The 19,995-nt window shown below is 52.5% G+C and overlaps 2 protein-coding genes across 7 annotated transcripts in view; one reads left to right on the top strand and one right to left on the bottom strand.

The window, feature by feature from the left end:
- The window catches only part of ACAD9 (acyl-CoA dehydrogenase family member 9), a 59,539-nt gene extending 41,333 nt beyond the window's left edge, over positions 1–18,206 (top strand). For 3 of the 5 annotated variants that reach the window (XM_032648375.1, XM_032648377.1, XM_032648378.1), the window contains 10 exons: positions 10,764–10,839; positions 12,263–12,333; positions 12,585–12,704; positions 13,290–13,418; positions 15,123–15,202; positions 15,763–15,889; positions 16,072–16,149; positions 16,654–16,782; positions 17,388–17,460; positions 17,819–18,206. In XM_032648375.1, the coding sequence (XP_032504266.1) occupies positions 10,764–10,839; positions 12,263–12,333; positions 12,585–12,704; positions 13,290–13,418; positions 15,123–15,202; positions 15,763–15,889; positions 16,072–16,149; positions 16,654–16,782; positions 17,388–17,460; positions 17,819–17,919 (984 nt within the window). In that variant the 3' untranslated portion in view covers positions 17,920–18,206. Of the gene's footprint in view, positions 1–10,763; positions 10,840–12,262; positions 12,334–12,584; positions 12,705–13,289; positions 13,419–15,122; positions 15,203–15,762; positions 15,890–15,966; positions 16,150–16,653; positions 16,783–17,387; positions 17,461–17,818 lie in introns of all 5 variants that reach the window. The other 2 variants (XM_032648374.1, XM_032648376.1) reach the window with 2 other exon arrangements.
- Positions 18,207–18,316: 110 nt separating this feature from the next.
- Positions 18,317–19,995, bottom strand: part of CFAP92 (cilia and flagella associated protein 92 (putative)) — an 83,771-nt gene continuing 82,092 nt past the window's right edge. The window contains exons 14-16 of one of the 2 annotated variants that reach the window (XM_032648372.1): positions 19,785–19,973; positions 19,556–19,712; positions 18,317–19,003 (exon numbers count right to left, since the gene is read on the bottom strand). In XM_032648372.1, the coding sequence (XP_032504263.1) occupies positions 18,963–19,003; positions 19,556–19,712; positions 19,785–19,973 (387 nt within the window). In that variant the 3' untranslated portion in view covers positions 18,317–18,962. Of the gene's footprint in view, positions 19,713–19,784; positions 19,974–19,995 lie in introns of both variants that reach the window. The other variant, XM_032648373.1, reaches the window with a different exon arrangement.

Below are 19,995 nucleotides of genomic sequence, written 5' to 3'. Positions count from 1 at the left end.
CTTTTTTTGCGGTACGCGGGCCTCTCACTGTTGTGGCCTCTCCCGTTGCGGAGCACAGGCTCCGGACACGCAGGCTCAGCGGCCGTGGCTCACGGGCCCAGCCACTCTGCGGCATGTGGGATCTTCCCAGACCGGGGCACGAACCCGTGTCCCCTGCATCGGCAGGCAGACTCTGAACCACTGCACCACCAGGGAAGCCCCATCTTCCTATTTTGAATGTTTCACTTAGATGGAATCCATGTGTGGTCCTTCCTGTATGGCTTCTTTCACGCTACATGATGTTTTCAAGGTTTATCCAAGTCTAGCAGCTGTCACTCCTTCTTATAGCTGAGTAACGTTCCATCATGTACATGGACCACGTTTTGTCCATCTGTCATCAGCTGATGGACATTTGGGTTGTTTCCATTTTTGGCCATTTGAATAATGCTGCTGTGAAGCCTCGTGCACGTTTTTGTGTGAATGCTGTTTCCATTCTGTTGGGCGCACACCTGGAAGAAATGGAGGGTCAGAGGGTGACTCTATGTTTAGCTTTTTGAGGAACCGCCAAACTCTTTTCCACAACAGCTGCACTGTCTCACATTTGCAGCAGCAGTGCCTTAGGGTTCCAGTTGCTCCACATCCTTGCCAATATGTGTGATCGTCCATTTTTAAAATTACAGCCATCCTCGTGGGCGTGAAGTGTATCTCGCTGTGGTTTCATTTGCATTTCCCTGATGATTAGTCGTGTTGAGCATCTTTTTATGTGCTTATTGGCTCTTTATCCCCTTTGTTTATTTTATTTTATTGGGTTGGCCAAAAAGTTCGTTCGATGTTTTCCATAAGATGGCTCTAGTAGCATTTAGTTGTCTTTAATTTCATTCGAAACAATTTTGCTAGATCGTATTTTGACAGCTGTCATATCAGCATGCATTTAAAAAAAAACACATCAAAATTGGTGAACTTTTGTGTAGCCATTTTAATATTGAAGGTGGAAGGAAAAAAAGCAACATTTTGGGCATATTATGCTTCATTATTTCAGGAAAGGTAAAAACGCAACTGAAACGCAAAAAAATATTTGTGCAGTGTATGGAGAAGGTGCTGTGACCGATCGAACATGTCAAAAGTGTTTTGTGAAGTTTGTGCTGGAGATTTCTTGCTGGACGATGCTCCACGGTCGGGTAGACCAGTTGAAGTTGATAGATATCAATCGAGACATTAATTGAGAACAATCAACGTTATACCATGAGAGAGCTAGCCGACATACTCAAAATATCCAGATCAAATGTTGAAAATCATTTGCACCAGCTTGGTTATCTTAATCACTTTGATGTTTGGGGTCCATGTAAGTTAAGTGAAAAAAACCTTCTTGGCCATATCTCCACGTGGATTCTCTACTGGAATGTAATGAAAACATTCCATTTTCAAAACAAATTGTGACCGGCAATGAAAAGTGGATACTGTACAATAATGTGGAATGGAAGAGATTGTGGGGCAAGCAAAATGGACCACCACCAACCACACCAAAGGCTGGTCTTCATCCAAAGAAGGTGATGTTGTATGTATTGGTGGGATTGGAAGGGAGTCTTCTATTATGAGCTCCTTCCGGAAAACCAAACGATTAAATCCAACAAGTACTGTTCCCAGTGAGACCAACTGAAAGCAGCACTTGAAGAAAAGCATCCGAATTAATCAACAGAAAATGTATAATCTTCCATCAGAATAACGGAAGACCGCATGTTTCTTTGATGACCGGGCAAAAACTGTTACAGCTTGGCTGGGAAGTTCTGATTCATCCTCCGTATTCACCAGGCTTCAGATTTCCATTTATTTTGGTTTTCACAAAATTCTCTTAATGGGAGAAATTTCAATTCCCTGGAATACTGTAAAAGGTGCCTGGAACAATTCTTTGCTCAAAAAGATAAAAAGTTTTGCGAAGATGGAATTATGAAGTTGCCTGAAAAATGGCGGAGGTAGTGGAACAAAACTGTGAATATGTTGTTCAATAAAGCTCTTGATGAAAGTGAAAAATGTGTCTTTTATTTTTACTTAAAAACTGAAGTCAGTTTTTGGCCAACCCAATATTTTATTGAAGTATACTTAGTTTACGGTGTCGTGCCATTGTCTGCTGTACAGCAAAGTAACTGTTAGACACATACAGACCTTTTTTTAAATACTCTTTTTCATTATGGTTTGTCACAGGATACTGAATATAGTTCCCTGTGCTATACAGTAAGACCTTGTTACTTCTCCATTCTGTATATAATTGTTTACATTTGCTAGTCCCACACTCCCAATCCTTTTCTCCACCTCCCCTCTCCCCCTTGGCAACCACAAGTCTGTTCTCTATGTCTGTGAGTCTGTTTCCGTTTCGTAGATACGTTCATTTGTGCCATATTTTAGATTACACATATAAGTGATATTAGATGGTATTTGTCTTTCTCTTTCTGACTTACTTCAGATAATGTCTTTCTGACTTACTTTATGATAATCTCTAGTTGCACCCGTGTTGCTGCAAATGGCATTATTTCATCCTTTTTTATAGCTGAGTAATATTCCATTGTATATATGTACCACATCTTCTTTATCCATTCATCTGTCAGTGGACATTAAGGTTGTTTCCATGGGCTGTTTATCTCCTTTGAAGAAATATTTTTCCAAATCTATGCCCGTCTTTAAATTGGGCTATTTGTCTTTATATTGCTGCTCTACCCTAATTTACTGGGTGGCCTGGGTAAGTGTCTTCACAGTGGGAAGCTGCCCCCACCTTGGCTGTGAACAGGGATCAAAGCAGGACCTCCCTGGCCTCCTGAGCATTACAAGAATCACCCAAGGACCGTCAGCCAGGGCTCCAGCCACTGCTGCCCGCGAAGTGTGGAGCAGAGGGTAGGGGAGGTGGAGGGCACACGATGGGCATCTGTGTGCAGATGTCACACACAGATGAGGGAACACGTGAGTCCCCTGAAGCCCGTCCCTGGGGAGTTGCCATCCGCTGTTCACACTTTTTTGTTTACCTATTTTATTATTATTTTATGTTTTGAATTTTTTTTTTATACACCAGGTTCTTATTAGTTACCCTTTTTAGTAGTATATATTAGGATATGTGTCAATCCCAATCTCCCAGTTCATCACACCACCACCTCCCACCCCCTGGCGCTTTCCTTGGTGTCTATACATTTGTTTTCTACATCTGTGTCTCAATTACTGTCCTGCAAACCAGTTCATGTACCATTTTTCTAGGTTCCATATATATGCGTTAATACACGATATTTCTTTTTCTCTTTCTGATTTACTTCACTCTGTATGACAGTCTCTGGATCCGTCCACATCTCTACAAATGACCCAGTTTCATTCCTGTTTATGGCTGAGTAATATTCCATTGTATATATGTACCACATCTTCTTTATCCATTCGTCTGTCGACGGGCATTTAGGTTGCTTCCATGTCCTGGCTATTGTAAATAGTGCTGCAATGAATATTGGGGTGCATATGTCTTTTTGAATTATGGTTTTCTCTGGGTGTATGCCCAGTAGTGGGATTGCTGGGTCATATGATAATTCTATGTTTAGTTTTTTAAGGAACCTCCATACTGTTTTCCATAGTGGCTGTATCAACTTACATTCCCACCAACAGTGCAAGAGGGTTCCCTTTTCCCCACACTCTCTCCAGCATTTGTTGTTTGTAGATTTTCTGATGGTGCCCATTCTAACTAGTGTGAGGTGATACCTCATTGTAGGTTTGATTCGCATTTCTCTAATAATTAGTGATGTTGAGCCGCTTTTCATATGTTTCTTGGCCATCTGTATCTCTTCTTTGGAGAAATGTCTGTTTAGGTCTTCTGCCCACTTTTGGATTGGGTTGCTTTTTTAATATTGAGCTGAATGAGCTGTTTATATATTTTGGAGATTAATCCTTTGTCCCTTGATTCGTTTGCAAATATTTTCTCCCATTCTGAGGGTTGTCTTTTCGTCTTGTTTGTAGTTTGCTTTGCTTTGCAAAAGCTTTGAATTTTCATTAGGTCCCATTTGTTTGTTTTTGTTTTTATTTCCATTACTCTAGGAGGTGGATCAAAAAAGATATTGCTGTGATTTACGTCAGAGTGTTCTTCCTGTGTTTTCCTCTAAGAGTTCTATAGTGTCTGGTCTTTCTTACATTTAGGTCTCTAATCCTTTTTGAGTTTATTTTTGTGTATGGTGTTAGGGAGTGTTCTAACTTCATTCTTTTACATGGAGCTGTCCAGTTTTCCCAGCACCACTTGTTGAAGAGACTGTCTTTTCTCCATTGTATATCCTTGCCTCCTTTGTCATAGATTAGTTGACCATAGGTGTGTGGGTTTATCTCTGGGCTTTCTATCCTGTTCCATTGATCTATATTTCTGTTTTTGTGCCAGTACCATACTGTCTTGATTACTGTTGCTTTGTAGTATAGTCCTGAAGTCAGGGAGTCTCATTCTTCCAGCTCCATTTTTTTCCCTCAAGACTGCTTCAGCTATTCAGGGTCTTTTGTGTCTCCATACAAATTTTAAGATTTTTTTTTTTTTGTTCTAGTTCTGTAAAAAATGCCACTGGTAATTTGATAGGGATTGCATTGAATCTGTAGATTGCTTTAAGTAGTATAGTCATTTTCGCAATATTGATTCTTCCAATCCAAGAACACTGTGTATCTCTCTGTTTGTATCACCTTTAATTTCTTTCATCAGTGTCTTATAGTTTTCTGCATACAGGTCTTTTCTCTCTGTAGGTAGGTTTATTCCTAGGTATTTTATTCTTTTTGTTGCAATGGTGAATGGGAGTGTTCCTTAATTTCTCTTTCAGATCTTTCATCATTAGTGTATAGGAATGCAAGAGATTTCTGTGCATTAATTTTGTATCCTGCCACTTTACCAAATTCATTGATTAGCTCTAGTAGTTTTCTGGTGGCATCTTTAGGATTCTGTATGTATAGTATCATGTCATCTGCAAACAGTGACAGTTTTACTTCTTCTTTTCCAATTTGTATTCCTTTTATTTCTTTTTCTTGTCTGATTGCCATGGCTAGGACTTCCAAAGCTATGTTGAATAATAGTGGTGAGAGTGGACATCCTTGTCTTGTTCCTGATCTTAGAAGAAATGCTTTCAGTTTTTCATCATGGAGAATGATGTTTGCTGTGGGTTTATTGTATACGGCCTTTATTATGTTGATGTAGGTTCCCTCTATGCCCACTTTCTGGAGAGTTTTTATCATAAATGGGTGTCGGATTTTGTCAAAAGCTTTTTCTGCATCTATTGAGATGATCGTATGGTTTTTCTTTTTCAGTTTGTTAATATGGTGTATCACATTGATTGATTTGCCTGTATTGAAGAATCCTTGCATGCCTGGGATAAATCCCACTTTATCGTGGTGTATGATCCTTTTACTGTGTTGTTGGATTCTGTTTGCTAGTATTTTGTTGAGGATTTTTGCATCTGTATTCATCAATGATACTGGACTGTTCTTTTCTTTTTTTGTAGTATCTTTGTCTGGTTTTGGTATCAGGGTGGCCTCATAGAATGAGTTTGGGAGTGTTCCTTCCCCTGAAAATTTCTGAAGAGTTTCAGAAGGTTGGGTGTTAGCTCTTGTCTAAATGTTTGATAGAATTCACCTCTGATGCCATCTGGTTCTGGATTTTTGTTTGTTGGAAGATTTTTAATCACAGTTTCAATTTCATTACTTGTGATTGGTCTGTTCATATTCTCTATTTCTTCCTGGTTCAGTCTTGGAAGGTTATACCTTTCTAAGAGTTAGTCCATTTCTTCCAGGTTGTCCATTTTATTGGCATAGAGTTGCTTGTAGTAGGCTCTTAGGATGCTTTGTATTTCTGCAGTTCCTGTTGAAACTTCTCCTTTTTCATTTCTCATTTTGACTTGAGTCCTCTCCCTCTTTTTCTTGATGAGTCTGGCTAAAGGTTTATCAGTTTTGTTTATCTTCTCAAAGAACCAGCTGTTACTTTTATTAATCTTTGCAATTGTTTTCTTTGTTTCTATTTCATTTATTTCTGCTCTGAGCTTGATGATTTCTTTCCTTCTACTAACTTTGGGCTTTGTTGGTTCTTCTTTCTCTAGTTCCTTTAGGTGTAAGGTTAGATTGTTTATTTGAGATGTTTGTTGTTTCTTGAGGTAGGATTTTATTGCTATAAACTTCCCTCTTAGAACTGCTTTTGCTGCATCCCATAGGTTTTGGATTGTCGTGTTTTCATTGTCAGTTGTCTCTAGGTCTTTTTCTTTTTTGTGTGTGGTACGCAGGCCTCTCACTGTTGTGGCCTCTCCCGCTGTGGAGCACAGGCTCCGGCCACGCAGGCTCAGCGGCCATGGCTCGTGGGCCCAACCGCTCCGCAGCATGTGGGATCTTCCTGGACCAGGGCACGAACCTGTGTCCCCTGCGTCGGCAGGCAGACTCTCAACCACTGCGCCACCAGGGAAGCCCTCTAGGTATTTTTGATTTCCTCTTTGACTTCTTCAGTGATCTCTTGGTTATTTAGTAACGTATCGTTCAGCCTCCATGTGTTTTACGTTTTTCTTCGTGTAATTTATTTCTAATGTCATAGCATTGAGAACAAGCATAGAGAACATGCTTGATATGATTTCAATTTTCTTAAATTTACTGAGGCTTGATCTGTGACCCAAGATGTGATCTATCCTGGAGGATGTTCTGTGTGCACTTGAGAAGAAAGTGTAATCTGCCGTTTTTGAACGGAATGTCCTATAAATATCAATTAAATCTCTGTGGTCTGTTGTGTCACTTAAAGCTTGTGTTTCCGTATTTTCTGTCTGGATGATCTGTCCACTGGTGTAAGTGAGGTGTTAAAGTCCCCCACTGTTGTGTTACTGTCAATTTCCTCTTTTATAGTTGTTAGCAGTTGCCTTATGTATTGAGGTGCTCCTATGTTGGGTGCATATATATTTACAACTGTTACATCTTCTTCTTGGATTGATCCCTTGATCATTATATAGTGTCCTTCCTTTTCTCTTCTAACATTCTTTATTCTAAAGTCTGTTTTATCTGATACAAGTATTGCTACTCCAGCTTTCTTTTGATTTCCATTTGCATGGAATATCCTTTTCCATCCCCTCACTTTCAGTCCGTATGTGTCCCTAGGTCTGAAGTGGGTCTCTTGTAGACAGCATATATATGGGTCTTGTTTTTGTATCCATTCAGCGAGCCTGTGTCTTTTGGTTGGAGCATTTAATCCATTCACGTTTAAGGTAATTATTGATACGTATGTTCCCATTACCATTTTCTTAATTGTTATGTTTTTGGGGGGGTTTTCTTTATCGCAGTGCGTATCGCAGGGCCTCTCACTGTCGCAGCCTCTCCCGTTGTGGAGCGCAGGCTTCAGATGCGCAGGCTCAGTAATTGTGGCTCACGGGCCTAACTGCTCCGCGGCATGTGTGATCCTCCTGGACCAGGGCACGAACCTGTGTCCCCCACATTGGCAGGCGGATTCTTAACCACTGCGGCACCAGGGAAGCCCTGGGTTTGTTTTTGTAGATCCTTTTCTTCTCTTGTGTTTCCCACTTAGAGAAGTTCCTTTAGCATTTGTTGTAGAGTTGGTTTGGTGGTGCTGAATTCTCTGAGCTTTGCTTGTCTGTAAAGCTTTAGATTTCTCCCTCGAATCTGAATGAGATCCTTGCTGGGTAGAGTAATCTTGTTGTAGGTTCTTCCCTTTCATCACTTTAAATATATCATGCCACTCCCTTCTGGCTTCTAGAGTTTCTGCTGAGAAATCAGCTGTTAACCTTATGGGAGTTCCCTTGTATGTTATTTGTCATTTTTCCCTTGCTGCTTTCAGTAATCTTTCTTTGTCTTTGATTTTTGCCAGTTTGATTACTATGTGTCTCGGCGAGTTTCTCCTTGGGTTTATCCTGTATGCGACTCTCTGAGCTTCCTGGACTTGGGTGCCTATTTCCTGTACCATGTTAGGGAAGTTTTCGACTGCAATGTCTTCAAATATTTTCTCAGGTCCTTTCTCTCTCTCTTCTTCTGGGACCCCTAGAATGTGAATGTTGTTGCGTTTAACGTTGTCCCAGAGGTCTCTTAGGCTGTCTTCATTTCTTTTCATCCTTTTTTCTTTATTCTGTTCCTCAGCAATCAATTCCACCATTCTGTCTTCCAGGTCGCTTATCCGTTCTTCTGCCTCAGTTATTCTGCTATTGATTCCTTCTAGTGTAGTTTTCATTTCAGTTTTTGTATTGTTCATCTCTGTTTGTTCTTTAATGCTTCTAGGTCTTTGTTCAACATTTCTTGCATCTTCTCGATCTCTGCCTCCATTCTTTTTCCGAGGTCCTGGATCATCTTCACTGTCATGATTCTGAATTCTTTTTCTGGAAGGTTGCCTATCTCCACTTCATTTAGTTGTTTTTCTGGGGTTTTACCTTGTTCCTTCATCTGGTACATAGCCCTGTGCCTTTTTATCTTGTCTGTCTGTCTGTGAATGTGGTTTTTGTTCCACAGGCTGCAGGATTGCAGTTCTTCTTGCTTCTGCTGTCTCCACTGTTCACACTTTTGTTGCTTGTCTTTCTAGATCTTTTTAAATAGTTTACATCACTGAAATATTTCTGCATGTGTGTGTGTGTAAGAGGTGATAGCTAGTATTTTTCACTTATCAACAAGCCCCCATAGTCTTTTCATGCTAGGGAATTTGATTTGCTGAGATTCAGAACCACACAGCATTTCCTCATGTGGTGACGCCACATTCACTGTCCCTGGGTCTCCAGGGTCAAGCATTTAGCGCAGTTTCCCTTCTTCCCCACTCGGGACTGCACTGCATGGCATGTATCCTTATACATAACTTGCACACTTCTCTCATCACCTCCTGAGTTTAAATACCAGTCAAGTTTCTGGGTCAGAGGATGTGGTCATTTTTAAGTTCTTGGTCCATGTTGCCATGTTGCCTGCTGGACGGTTGGACTGTGTGTAAGGTCTTTTCCCAGTCCTTTCCAACTCTGCATTAAAAATTTTTTTCCATTGTGTTAGGTGAGAAGTGATGGTTTTAGTATACAAAAGAAAAACAGATTTCTAAAGCCCTATCTTGTGATGAGTGGGATTGCCTGCCAGTCAGCCTCAGCACTGAAAAGCGCGACACGCTAGGGTGATCCCAGCGGATGGCGGGTAGGATGACCGCAGGCCCGGGGAATGCCGATGCCGCGTGCGGTCAAGTAGGAGGTTCATCGGGGCGCAGAGGCGGTCAGCGACGGGGGCTGCGGGGACGGCCGTGTCTCGTACCTGGAGTGTAGTTGTGGGAGGGGACTGCTCTGCGGTAGGAAGGTGACCACACAGCAGGATCAGGCCTGGGTGCGGGGGAACGCCTAGGCTCACGAGCCCTTTCAGGTAAGGCTGAGCCGGCCAGGCCTTCCATCCTCCTGGGGACTGGGGCCTGGCGTCCAGTCCTCTCCTCCTCTTGTTCTTGTTGTAAGTGAAGCTGAGAATCAACCACGAAGGGGCTGTGACGTTAAGTTTGTTCATGCAACTGTGAGGTGGCCTTTAAGAACCAGTCTGGGAGAAGGGACCAAGGGTGGGGGTCCAGTTCCTGCTTGCAGTCCTGGCAGGTCAAGCAGGACCGGTGTCCCCCCTCCTCGCCCCCCCTCCATGTCCTGAGACACAGGGAGTCTGACATTACAGGTCACAGGCCCGAGTGGAGGCACAACAGGTCACACTGCACTGTGACCTCGCCGAGCCCCAGCTTCTGGCCGTGCCCACCGAGTTGCCCACCTGCCTCGGACTCGCCTGTCAGGACCAGTGCTGCCTGCCCAGTGGCTGGAGCAGGTGTTTCCAGTCTCCCCAGCCCCACAGGATCTCTTTTGAGAGTCCGCATTCAGGTTATTTGGCAAGTAGTCATAAATTCAGAGGCACATTTGGTTAATCCCAGTCACGCAGGCGAGCAGTCGGTACAAGCAGTGCCGCGTGTGAAGCTGCGTCCCAGGCTGCTTGCTGCCCCCAGACCCCAGCCCTGCCTTGAGGCCTCCTCCTTGGGTCTCACAGGCTTGAGCAGAGGTGGGCAGGTGACGGCGTCCTCTAGGAGCTGGTGCTGGTGGCCACACGTCCACCGTGTGCCTGGGATGCCCCTCCTCGCCTGCTGCCTGGGTGGCTATGGTCTCTAGGTCCCTTTAGGTCTGTAAGGGGGTGCCTCCCCAAACCCGGGTAGTCTGGTACTTGGGAAGCAGTGCGTGTGCTTGCCATCGGCTTTAGGGAGAAAGTTGGGTTTGGAAGAGAGGCGTGAGGCTGACAAAACTCCTTAGCTAGGGTCATTACTGTAGGCACTGTGCGGGGAGGAGCGCGTCACGTCTGTGAAAGGGACTGGCTCAGTGCAGGGTGCACGGGCCTGCATGTCAGGCAGCTGCGTGCTCTGTCTGTGACTGGCTCACCACTTGGAACCTCTGGCTCTTCATCTGTGAAAGGAGGACCCTGACGCTGAAGCGTTGCTGGGAAAGTGAGGAGTTGGCAGTGGGTACCCAGCCAGTCTTAGTTTCTGCTCTCTTCCCCTGAGGCTGAGGGAAGTGGCCACTTCCTTTGGAATAAGTGTGTCCCATTTCTTTGTTTTGGGGGGGGGGGGGGGGGATGTGCCTTCAGGGATGTTTGCGAGAGCATCTCAGTGACAGATTGCATTGGGACTGTGTTCCCTCCCGGCCCAGGGAGGGTTGGCAGGGTGATTAACTCCACCTGGATGCTGCCTGTTGTCTTCAAGAAAGCTTTTGGTAAAAGCAGATGAGTGCTCTTGCGGTCTGTCCCCTTCCGCCCTCTAGGGCCCTCAGCTTTCCCTCCTCTCTCTGCAGGTGGCCATGAACATCCTCAACAGCGGGCGGTTCAGCATGGGCAGTGCCGTGGCTGGGATGCTCAAGAAACTGATCGGTACGTAAGTCAGGGACAGCAGCCCTTTGCGGCAGCTTGCCCCTGGTGCCCCTGCCGGCTCGGCCCAGGGGCTGTGCCACGTCCCTGGGCGGGCGGGCCAGCGCTGAGCCAGGCCGCTGACAGCCAGTCCTGTCCAAATCTAGGATCAGGGCTTCGATTTAGACTGAAGGGTGCCCTGAGGCTGCCCCTGAAGGGCTAGTGTTGAGGCTTCGACACGCACTGGGATGGGGGAGGCGGGGGGCCTTCTGGTGGAGGTAGAGAGGGGTGGCCGCTCTGCCCGCCGAGTGAACACCTGAATGTGAGCTGGGCCCCGAAAAGCCTGGGCGCTGGTCCTCTGTGGATGACCGCACGGTGGGTGAGCCGCGGGGTCAGGCTGGGGACCCTGGTCCCTCAGCCTTTGCATTGTCCCTTTCCTCTTTTATGGTCACTGAACCCTAGACTTCCCTTTGCCAGTGAAGTTAAAACAGCCTGATAGGGGTTTTGGGGGACACGGAACGTCACTGCCATCTTTGCTTTGTGTGAGGGACCACAGGGACACACAGGGCCCTGGCTGTGGTGTGGGCGTACCCGGGGCCAGCTCCCCACTGGGTGCTCAGGAAGCTGCTCGGAGTTCAGGGCAGAGTTCGTTTATAGACAAAGGGACGGACGCTCAGAGCGGGGGACTGATTTGCCCGAGACCACACTCCCCGATCAGACTGTGAGCTCAGGGCTTGTCTCCCTCTGCAAAGCTTCCCCCAGGGCCCTGAGCCCATCTGGACTGTGTGTGCTTCCTTGTCTGGAAAACTCCTCAATGCAAGGGCTTCGCTCTCGTGGTCAGTCTGTCCCCAAAAGGATGTAGAGCCCCTGAGATCACAAGGCCCAGAAACGGGGCAATGTGGGAGCCTGTCCACCCTGCGTGTCTACCCTGCGAGCCCGCCGTGAGAGTGGGTTACGCGTGAGTGTCCGTGGGGAGTGTTGGGAGAGCGCTGGCTGCAGGGAGGGGGTCCGCTGTGGGCACAGGGCTGGCGCGGAAGCCACGAGCCACCCTCCTGCTGCCAGATGGACACACGTGCCGGGTGTGAGCCTGCTTCTCTGCGCAGGGCCTCCCGTGGCCTTTGCTGTGTCTCTGAGGTCAGTAGTGTTGATGAGGGCAGGGAGACCACGTGGCCCAGGCTCGGCTGCTAAGAGCAAGAGTTGGGTCCAGACGTGTCTGACTGGCTCCTGATCCTGCTCTGTCCCCCACCCTGGGTGCCGCTCAGAGGGGACGGGCACTCCTGAATCCGGAGATGTTGGAAGGCAGGGCTCTCATTTTCAGGGTGTCGGTCTCAGCAGACCCGCTTCTCGTAGATCCTGCCTGAGTGTTTGAAGGGTGGTGACGATAGACTGAGGAAACGGTTTTAAGACAGCCGGGAAATTGTTCTTTGATGACTCTGCTCCTCTTCAGAAATGACCGCCGAGCACGCCTGCACAAGGAAACAGTTCAGCAGGAGCCTCAGCGAGTTCGGCTTGATCCAGGTATGGAGGGTCAAGCACGGCACGGGCTGACTCTACCTCGTGGGCATTGAAGTGTGCTTGGGGGTCTGTACTGCCGACTCCTAGGCGGTGATTCGGGGAGAAGGTGAGCACGTGGGCCCTTTTACGAGTGCCGGGCCTTGGTGCTCTTGGGCACTGGGCCTGGTCTGAGTTACCTTCTCTGCTGCTCGGCAGGTTTGGGTCTCAGTATAGGCACATTCTTTCTTGATCGTGTATTTTTCTGAACGCTCCAGGAGAAGTTTGCCCTGATGGCTCAGAAGGCTTACGTGATGGAAAGTATGGCCTACCTCACCGCGGGGATGCTGGACCAGCCGGGCTTCCCTGACTGCTCCATCGAGGCCGCCATGGTGAAGGTAACCCCATGCACAGCGTGCCTGCCGTCTTCCTCCTTAGTTTGTCGCTGCTTAGGTATTGACGAGGTACCCACCGTGCCAGGCACCCCTGGGACGCAGCCGGGGAGAGCAGAGTAGTGTAGGAGCAGCAGCAGAGGACAGCGTCCAGCTTACGAGAGGCCAGTGTCTCCCAGCAAGCTGCTGGTGATGACAGCAAGAGAAGAGGACACACACTGTGTGTTGTAACTTCCTGTCTTCCTAACAAAGCAGCCGGGCTTCCTTGGGAAGGACTGTGCTGTCCTGAGTCTGTGGTCTTCCTGCATTTTGGTATCAAAACTTCCTTTCATGAAATAGCTGGTTGAGGTAAATAGCACAGAGTTCCCTGTGCTTCTGTCTTGTTTTGGGGAGGGGGGGTCACTGTTTGGCCACCAGTGAGACGTGACAGTCAGGGCTCCTACCTGGGTCGTCTCATCCCAAAGCCCAGTCCTCCGCGTGCAGCCTCCCACCCCGTCCGCAGCCACCTGGCCCCGAGGCAGAGGGTCCTCCTCCTGAAGGGGGCCTTGGGGCTCACGGCCCCGTGCTGACCTCGCCCCGGGTCCACGGCAGGTGTTCAGCTCCGAGGCCGCCTGGCAGTGTGTGAGCGAGGCGCTCCAGGTCCTCGGGGGCTCAGGCTACACGAGGGACTACCCGTACGAGCGCATCCTGCGCGACAGCCGTATCCTGCTCATCTTCGAGGTGAGTGCGCTGCCCGCCGGGCTCTCGGCCCCGCCCCGCTCTGCCGTGGACCCCAGAGCCTCGTGGTCCTGGCGCCAGGCCGCAGAGCCCAGGCCGGCTGGCGCGTCCTCTCGTTCGACTGCCCGCAGGGCTCCGCCTGGGAGGCCGGGGTGCAGCCTCCAGTGCCCATTCCAGGTGATGAGGCAGCTGGCAGGGTCACCCCAAGGGCGCTCCCTGGCGCCTCTGATGTTGGGAGTTCACAGGCTGGGAGTAGGGAGGAAAGGGTATTGGGACCCCAGAGTCGCCTTTGGGGCGCTACTGGTCTGGTCGTGTAGCCTGGCTGAGAGAGGACGACTCCAGAACACCAGTGTGGTGAGGGGCTGGGGTCTCAGGAAGCAGCGCACTTGGCCTTGGGGGCAGAGAGGGCAGGGGAGTGGAGTGTGCCAGGTCCTGACAGGACCTTACCTGCTGGCACCAGGTAAACGGAGGGAGCAGCGGCCGGTCTTGCTCGGCGGGGCTGGGGTGTTGGTGGGGCAGGGTGGGCAGGGCAGAGGGGCTGGGCGGGAAGGCCAGAGAGTAGCCAGCCATGGAAGCCTATTTGGATCGTACTGTGAGGGCCGGGAAGCAGTAACAAAGTTTGGAGCAGGGAATGGCTTGCTTGCGTTTGCGACCCTGGAAATGCCCCAAGCCTGCCCAGGGCGTAGGTGGCAGTGGTGCGGCCAGCGGCTGTGGAGGGAGGCCGGCCAGGATTTCAGGCTGGACACAGGTGTGCGGCGGCAGACCCTGGGACCAGTGCGAGGCTGGGCGCCTGGGGGGCTCCCCCTCCAGGGGAAAGACCGCATTGGCTGCTGGTGTCCCCCGTGTCCTCTCCCTTAGTGGACAGGGCGCGGCCAGCCCAAGGCCCCAGGGACAGGTCCCACCTCACGACCCTGCTGCCCCAGGCCTGCCTCTCCCAAGGCCCCTCCCCTTGGCCCGGGCGAGTGTGGTCCTCCGTGGCTGGTGGGGTGGTCAGCACAGGTTCAGGGGCTCTGAGGGGTGCAGGGCCCTCAGCGTGAAGCCAAGACCACCCAGGACGGGCCTGGGTCGTCCTGGAGTTCTCCCTGCTGCCACTTCCGCTCCCATGGAGTCTCCGTCCGTGGCGCGGCCTGGCGGTGCGCCCCAGTCCAGCCCCTGCCTCTCTGACTCTCAGCACCACTGTGCACGACGGGCACAGCCCCCTGGTCTGTGTCCCCGAGGTCACGTGGCTCACGGTTGGGGGGGGGGGGGTGCCCGGGGGTGGCAGCAGGGAAGAGGCAGCCCCCGGGGTGTTGGCACCTGGCACTGCGGTGCGGCCAGCTGCTTCCCAAGGAGCCGGGCCTGGACTGGGCTAGTGGTGGGTCCAGTAAGGACTTGTGTCCTGGGTACTAGTACCCTTCACTTCTTTTAAGGGGGCTGTTTCTCTGCTTAAAAGAAGTAAAATCGGAAGCTTGGAAAAAGGAATGACTCACGCACAGTTGGTCATGGGGTGCGGTAGGTCCCAGGGGGAGGCCGCCGCCATCTGGTCAGCCCCAACTTGTCCCGTGGAAGCAGTAGCCCGCGTGTTGCCCTGGCCCCCGGTCACAACCCTGCTCCCAGCTGCTGCTGAAGAGTGAGCGGGATGCAGCAGGGCCTAGCCAGTCACACACGCGGCACTGCTAGGGCTGCCCTGACATGGGCAGCCTTTGACCTGGATAATGTTGGCCACAGGGAACCAACGAGATTCTCCGGATGTACATCGCCCTGACAGGCTTGCAGCATGCCGGCCGCATCCTGACTGCGAGGGTCAAGTAGGTACCACGTCCACCGTCTGCCCCTCGGGTCCACCCCTGCCCAGCACAGGCCTGTTCCGGGGCAGACAGAGAAGGGCGCTGCCTCATCCGTAGACCAGGCGTGCAGCCTGGCAGGGCTCAGTTGACTCACAGGCTGGCTGGAGGGAGGGGACAGGGAGGGGCCGGCTGCCTGGGAAGCCGCCAGGGCCCTGCCCTCCTCCCCTGCAGCTCCCGTCTAGAACCGGGGCAAGGAGAGGTGCCAGCTCCAAGGCCAACACAAGACTGGTTTCCTCTCCTGACCCCCATCCTGGGGCCAGAACAGTGAGTAGTCCCTGCCGGCGCCCAGGCATGGCTGGCCCAGAGGATTTTTCAGGCTACTCGGGGAGAGAATGACCTGGAAGCAGCTGTGACCCGGGTGTCCCCTCGGGCCATAGAGGAGACGGCTGCGCCCTGACGAACTGTCAAGGTCCTGGGTTGGCCCCTCTGGCTTTGCATAGTCAGGGCGCTTTTGCCCGGGTTCCCCAGAGCTGCTGGCGTGGAGGCGGGGCCTCAGCTTACAGGGCCTGGGTTCTCTGCAGGCAGCTTAAACAGGGCAACGCGACCACCATCATGGAGACTGTCAGCCAGAGGGTTCGTGACTCCCTGGGCCGAACTGTGGACCTTGGGCTGACGGGGAAGCTCGGAGCCGTGCACCCCAGCATGGAGGTGAGTGGGTCCAGCCAGGGGTACCCCCTTCCCAGAGGGGGCGTGGCGGGGGCACCGGGCAGTCCGAGGGTCACCAGATGTCTTCTCCACCCTGTCACGGTGGAGAACAGCCAAGCCTGGCAGCAGGGCCTGGGCACCACGGGAGGGCGGTGCTGAGCGGAGTCCTCCCCCCGGCCCCCCAGGACAGCGCCCACAAGCTGGAGCAGAACGTGCACGCCTTGGGCCGCACCGTGGAGACGCTGCTGCTTCGCTTTGGCAAGGTACCTGGGGGCAGCGACGCGGGCCAGCATCTGTGAGATGACATTGTGCCAAGCGTGGGGACCAGGCCGAGAAATCGTGGTCACCTTGGAGGGCTGGGGAAGCAGGGCTGGCTGTGGCTGCCTGCCCTGGGGACCACTCAGCTAGCTGGGGAGCGTGGGGGGAGCCCCTGCTGGGTGGGCACCTTCCAGGTGACCAGAGGCTCCCTGGAGCCGGGAGGGGCAGCCCCACCTGGACCTTACTCTCAGGACCTGATCTATGTCTCTTGTATCCAAAGGTGATAGCAAGTGCTGGCCAGTGGTCTCAGCCAGGCTTCTGGGACATGACCTTGTCTTGACTCCTGCCCAGATCTGGACAGAGCTAAGGGAAAACCCGAAGGGAAGGCAGTGTTAGCCCTGCTCCCGCAGGGTGTAGAGAGAGGCTCAGAGATGAGCAAAGGTGGGCCTGGGAGAGTGTGTTGGAGTCATGTCCCGGTGGCCAGTCTCCACCCTGCCCTCTGTTCCCAGACCATCGTGGAGGAGCAGTTGGTCTTGAAGCGAGTGGCCAACATCCTCATCAACCTGTACGGGATGACGGCCGTGCTGTCACGGGCCAGCCGCTCTATCCGCGTGGGGCTCCAGAACCACGACCATGAGGTGGGCCTGCCCCTCCCGCCCGCACAGGCAGCCTCCCTGCAGGGGTCCTCCTGCTGCACTTTAATGAGGCTGGCTAGTGGGGAAGGGAGGGGCTGGGCGCGTCCAGGGCTGTGTCCCGGGGGTCAGGGTGAGCACGGGGTCCACGCCAGCTGACCCAGAAATGGGTGGGGTTGCCAAGTTGTGTCCGTGGCCATAGCTGGTGCTCTCGGCTCCCATGGGCGGGGCTGTGCTGTTCAGGACACAGGGCCACTGCCCTTCACCTTCCTGCCTGGGGGCGGGGAGGGGGAGTGAGTGTCAAATCCGAAACACAGCGCCCTCACCCCATGTGCCAGCAGGGTGGGTGCAGTCTGAGCACCTGCTGTGTGCACACCCTCAGTCTTGACGTGCACCGTGGCTGCAGGGATTGAGTCACTTACTCTGGGGACAGGGCTGGTTTGGCTCATGGCTGCCATGGCTTCTGAGCCAGGCCACCTGACCCTGGTCAAGCTGCCCGCTTTGGCTGACAGACTGAGTTCCTTGAAGCTCAGAGGTCAGGCTCCAGGCAGGGCAGCCCTAAGGCCCAGCGATCCCAGCGTCCTCAGCAGTCATCCTCTCGGTTCTGGCAGGTTCTGTTGGCCAACATCTTCTGCACGGAAGCTTACTACCAGAATCTCTTCGCTCTGTCTCAACTGGACAAGTGTAAGTGGACGGCCCAGGTTGGGGGAGAGTGGGGGGGTGGGACCTGATGCCAGGTGAGAGCCTCTTGCGGGGACCCCTGTACCCAGCTGACCCGCGGAGGGAGGAGTGCAGGACTCCACGCAACTCTGAGCACTGGCACCCCACACCCACCGTGCTGACGTGGCTGTCACCGCCTGCAGTGGGGATGACGATGGCTTCTCCAGCAGGTGGGGTCGCCAGGGGGCAGCCCAGAATCACTTCCTGGGGACGGGCTGCCACCTTCAGGGCTCCTTCACACCAGAGGGCTGACTTCGTGATAACAGGAATTGCTGGAACATTTTTTTCCAAAGATCACCTACTCTTCCTCTTTCCCTCCCAGATTCTCCGGAAAATCTCGATGAACTGATCAAGAAAGTGTCCCAGCAGGTCCTAGAGAAGCGAGCCTACGTCTGTGCCCACCCTCTGGACTGGACATCCTGAAACAGGGGGACAGCATCCCTGCTGCTGTCCGCCTGACACACGCCTTCCAGAAGGTAGAGAACTTGCTTTATTACAAGCTGACCAAGTTCTCTGACGGGCTTTCTCCAGGCCCCCGTGGGCACTGTTGCCTGACACGATCCCGGGCTCTGAGCCGACACGGGGAGAGCGCGGAGCTGCTGAGACTCGCCTGACTGGGAGGCTTCGGGGTGGAAGCTGGCCTGGGGTGGTAGGGCCGGGTCGCCATTCCTGCCAGACCACACATTCTCCAAGAAACAGCTTGAAAACCGCGTATGTGTCATTCTTTAAGCTAGGAGCCAAAGGAAGAGGACAGTTTGCGTTTCCCCTTCTAGTGTTTGCTGCACTGGTCACCTGTTTCCTCAGAGCCAGCCTCACAACCTCTTGACCCTGCGCTCCCCCCTGTGGTGGTGGTGGTGGCTTCTAGGGCCCTTTGTCCTCATGTGTGAGAAGAGGGCTCCAGCAGCAGAGGGGCAGGTGCCCAGGCCACGGCGCCGTGCGGGTTTGGTGCTGGTGCTTCTCTGCCACTTGACAAGGACGAGCAGCATCTTCTGGCGGCACAGACGGGCCTCTGCACACCTGCCCTGGTGTGCTCACCTGGCAGGCTTCCCGCTCGGGCAGTTCCCCGTGCTCTGCCCATCCCAGGCGTTGCCTTGAGGCGGCCAGGCTTTGGTTCTGGGAGGAGGAGCCGTCATCCACCTGCGGGGCTAGGCCTGCTGCCGGCGTTGTGACAGCTCATCTTCCCGATGACACCGCAGCTTCTTTGCTGGCGTAGATGGAGAGCTCATGGCTTCTTTCTCACCTGGTGCCAGGAGAGCAGTCTGCGGGGAGCTGTTCTCACCCATGTGACTTCAGGTGTGCACCCTGGGGCTGGGAAGGGCCGGAGCAGTGAGCCTGCTGTCCCTGCACTGGACCACAGCAGTGACCCCTGAGCCTGGGACCCTGCCTGCGGCCCCAGAGCCTGGGGCCTCTACTGAAGGGAGGTGGCACAGTCCAGAGGAGGGGAGTAGACCAGTTTCAGCAGCTTGTCAGCACATCCTCCGGTTTCGCGGAGCTGTTACCAGCAGCCCTTAGGAGTCAGGGAAGGAAAGCACTCCACCGTTTATCCAGTCTAGCTTTCTGGGCAAGGGGTCTCTTTCTGGGCGAGGGGTCTGTGGCCAGATCAACTCACTGCTCTTTCTCCCTGAAGATTCTGGTTCTCTTAATTCACAGGTTTGGTTCTCTGTCTATAAATGATTTCTGGTCCCTCTTCACAAACGGGGGATGAAGAGGACTTGGAGGGGTGGTGTGGCCAGGCCCCCACCCGCCCCCATGGGTGACAACCGGCTGTGTCTGGGAGCCGGAAGGGCCCAGCAGCGCCCAGAGCCTGCCGAGGCTGGTCATGGGTAACACAGTGTGACGCCTGAAAGCCCTCAGCCCTACCTTCCAACGCCTCCCTTTCATAGAAACCAAGCCCAGAGCGGTGGCAGGACCTGCCGCCCCGTCACACAGCAAGTGATGCATCCAGCTGGAACCAGAAGTTCCGGCCAGCCTGCGCTCTGAAGCCAGTCCCCCGCCGAATCCTGATTTCCCAGCCCAGGAGTGTGGCTGCTAAAACAGAACAGCTGCCGCCCACAGTTACCTGTCCTGGGCTTTGGCGCGGGAGGGGCCGGCAGCTCCAAGAACGGTGGCGGCTGTGTGTACACATCAAAGTCCTGGGGGCGCCGGTCCCAGCCCCAGCTCTCTCGGTGTAGCACCGGCTCCAGTATGTTAGCAAACAGTGCTTTCTCCCTCCACTCCTACATTGGGGGGCAGCAGGTCAGGGGGAGGCCCCTGCGGACGCCCACCGGAGACCCACTCCTGCCACCCACCTCTGTGACGGTGCCGAGGGGTGGCAGCCCCAGGTGATGTGTCCTCCCCGTGCTGTGAAGACTGGTCACTTGGACCCCGTTGGGTGTGAGCCAGGCGTCACGGGACTTCCTCTTCTCCTCATCTGAACCCTGAGGCTCCACTGTGGCTGACAGGTAGCTCTGGGAGTCCGTGAGTCTCTTCCTCGGCTCCTGGAAACGCGAGCAGACGTGG

This window comes from Phocoena sinus, chromosome 11 (genome assembly GCF_008692025.1).
Source record: "Phocoena sinus isolate mPhoSin1 chromosome 11, mPhoSin1.pri, whole genome shotgun sequence".
NCBI classification, from domain to species: Eukaryota; Metazoa; Chordata; class Mammalia; order Artiodactyla; family Phocoenidae; genus Phocoena; species Phocoena sinus.
Note: the sequence above shows the minus strand (reverse complement) of the source record. Positions and strands in the feature narration are given on the sequence as shown.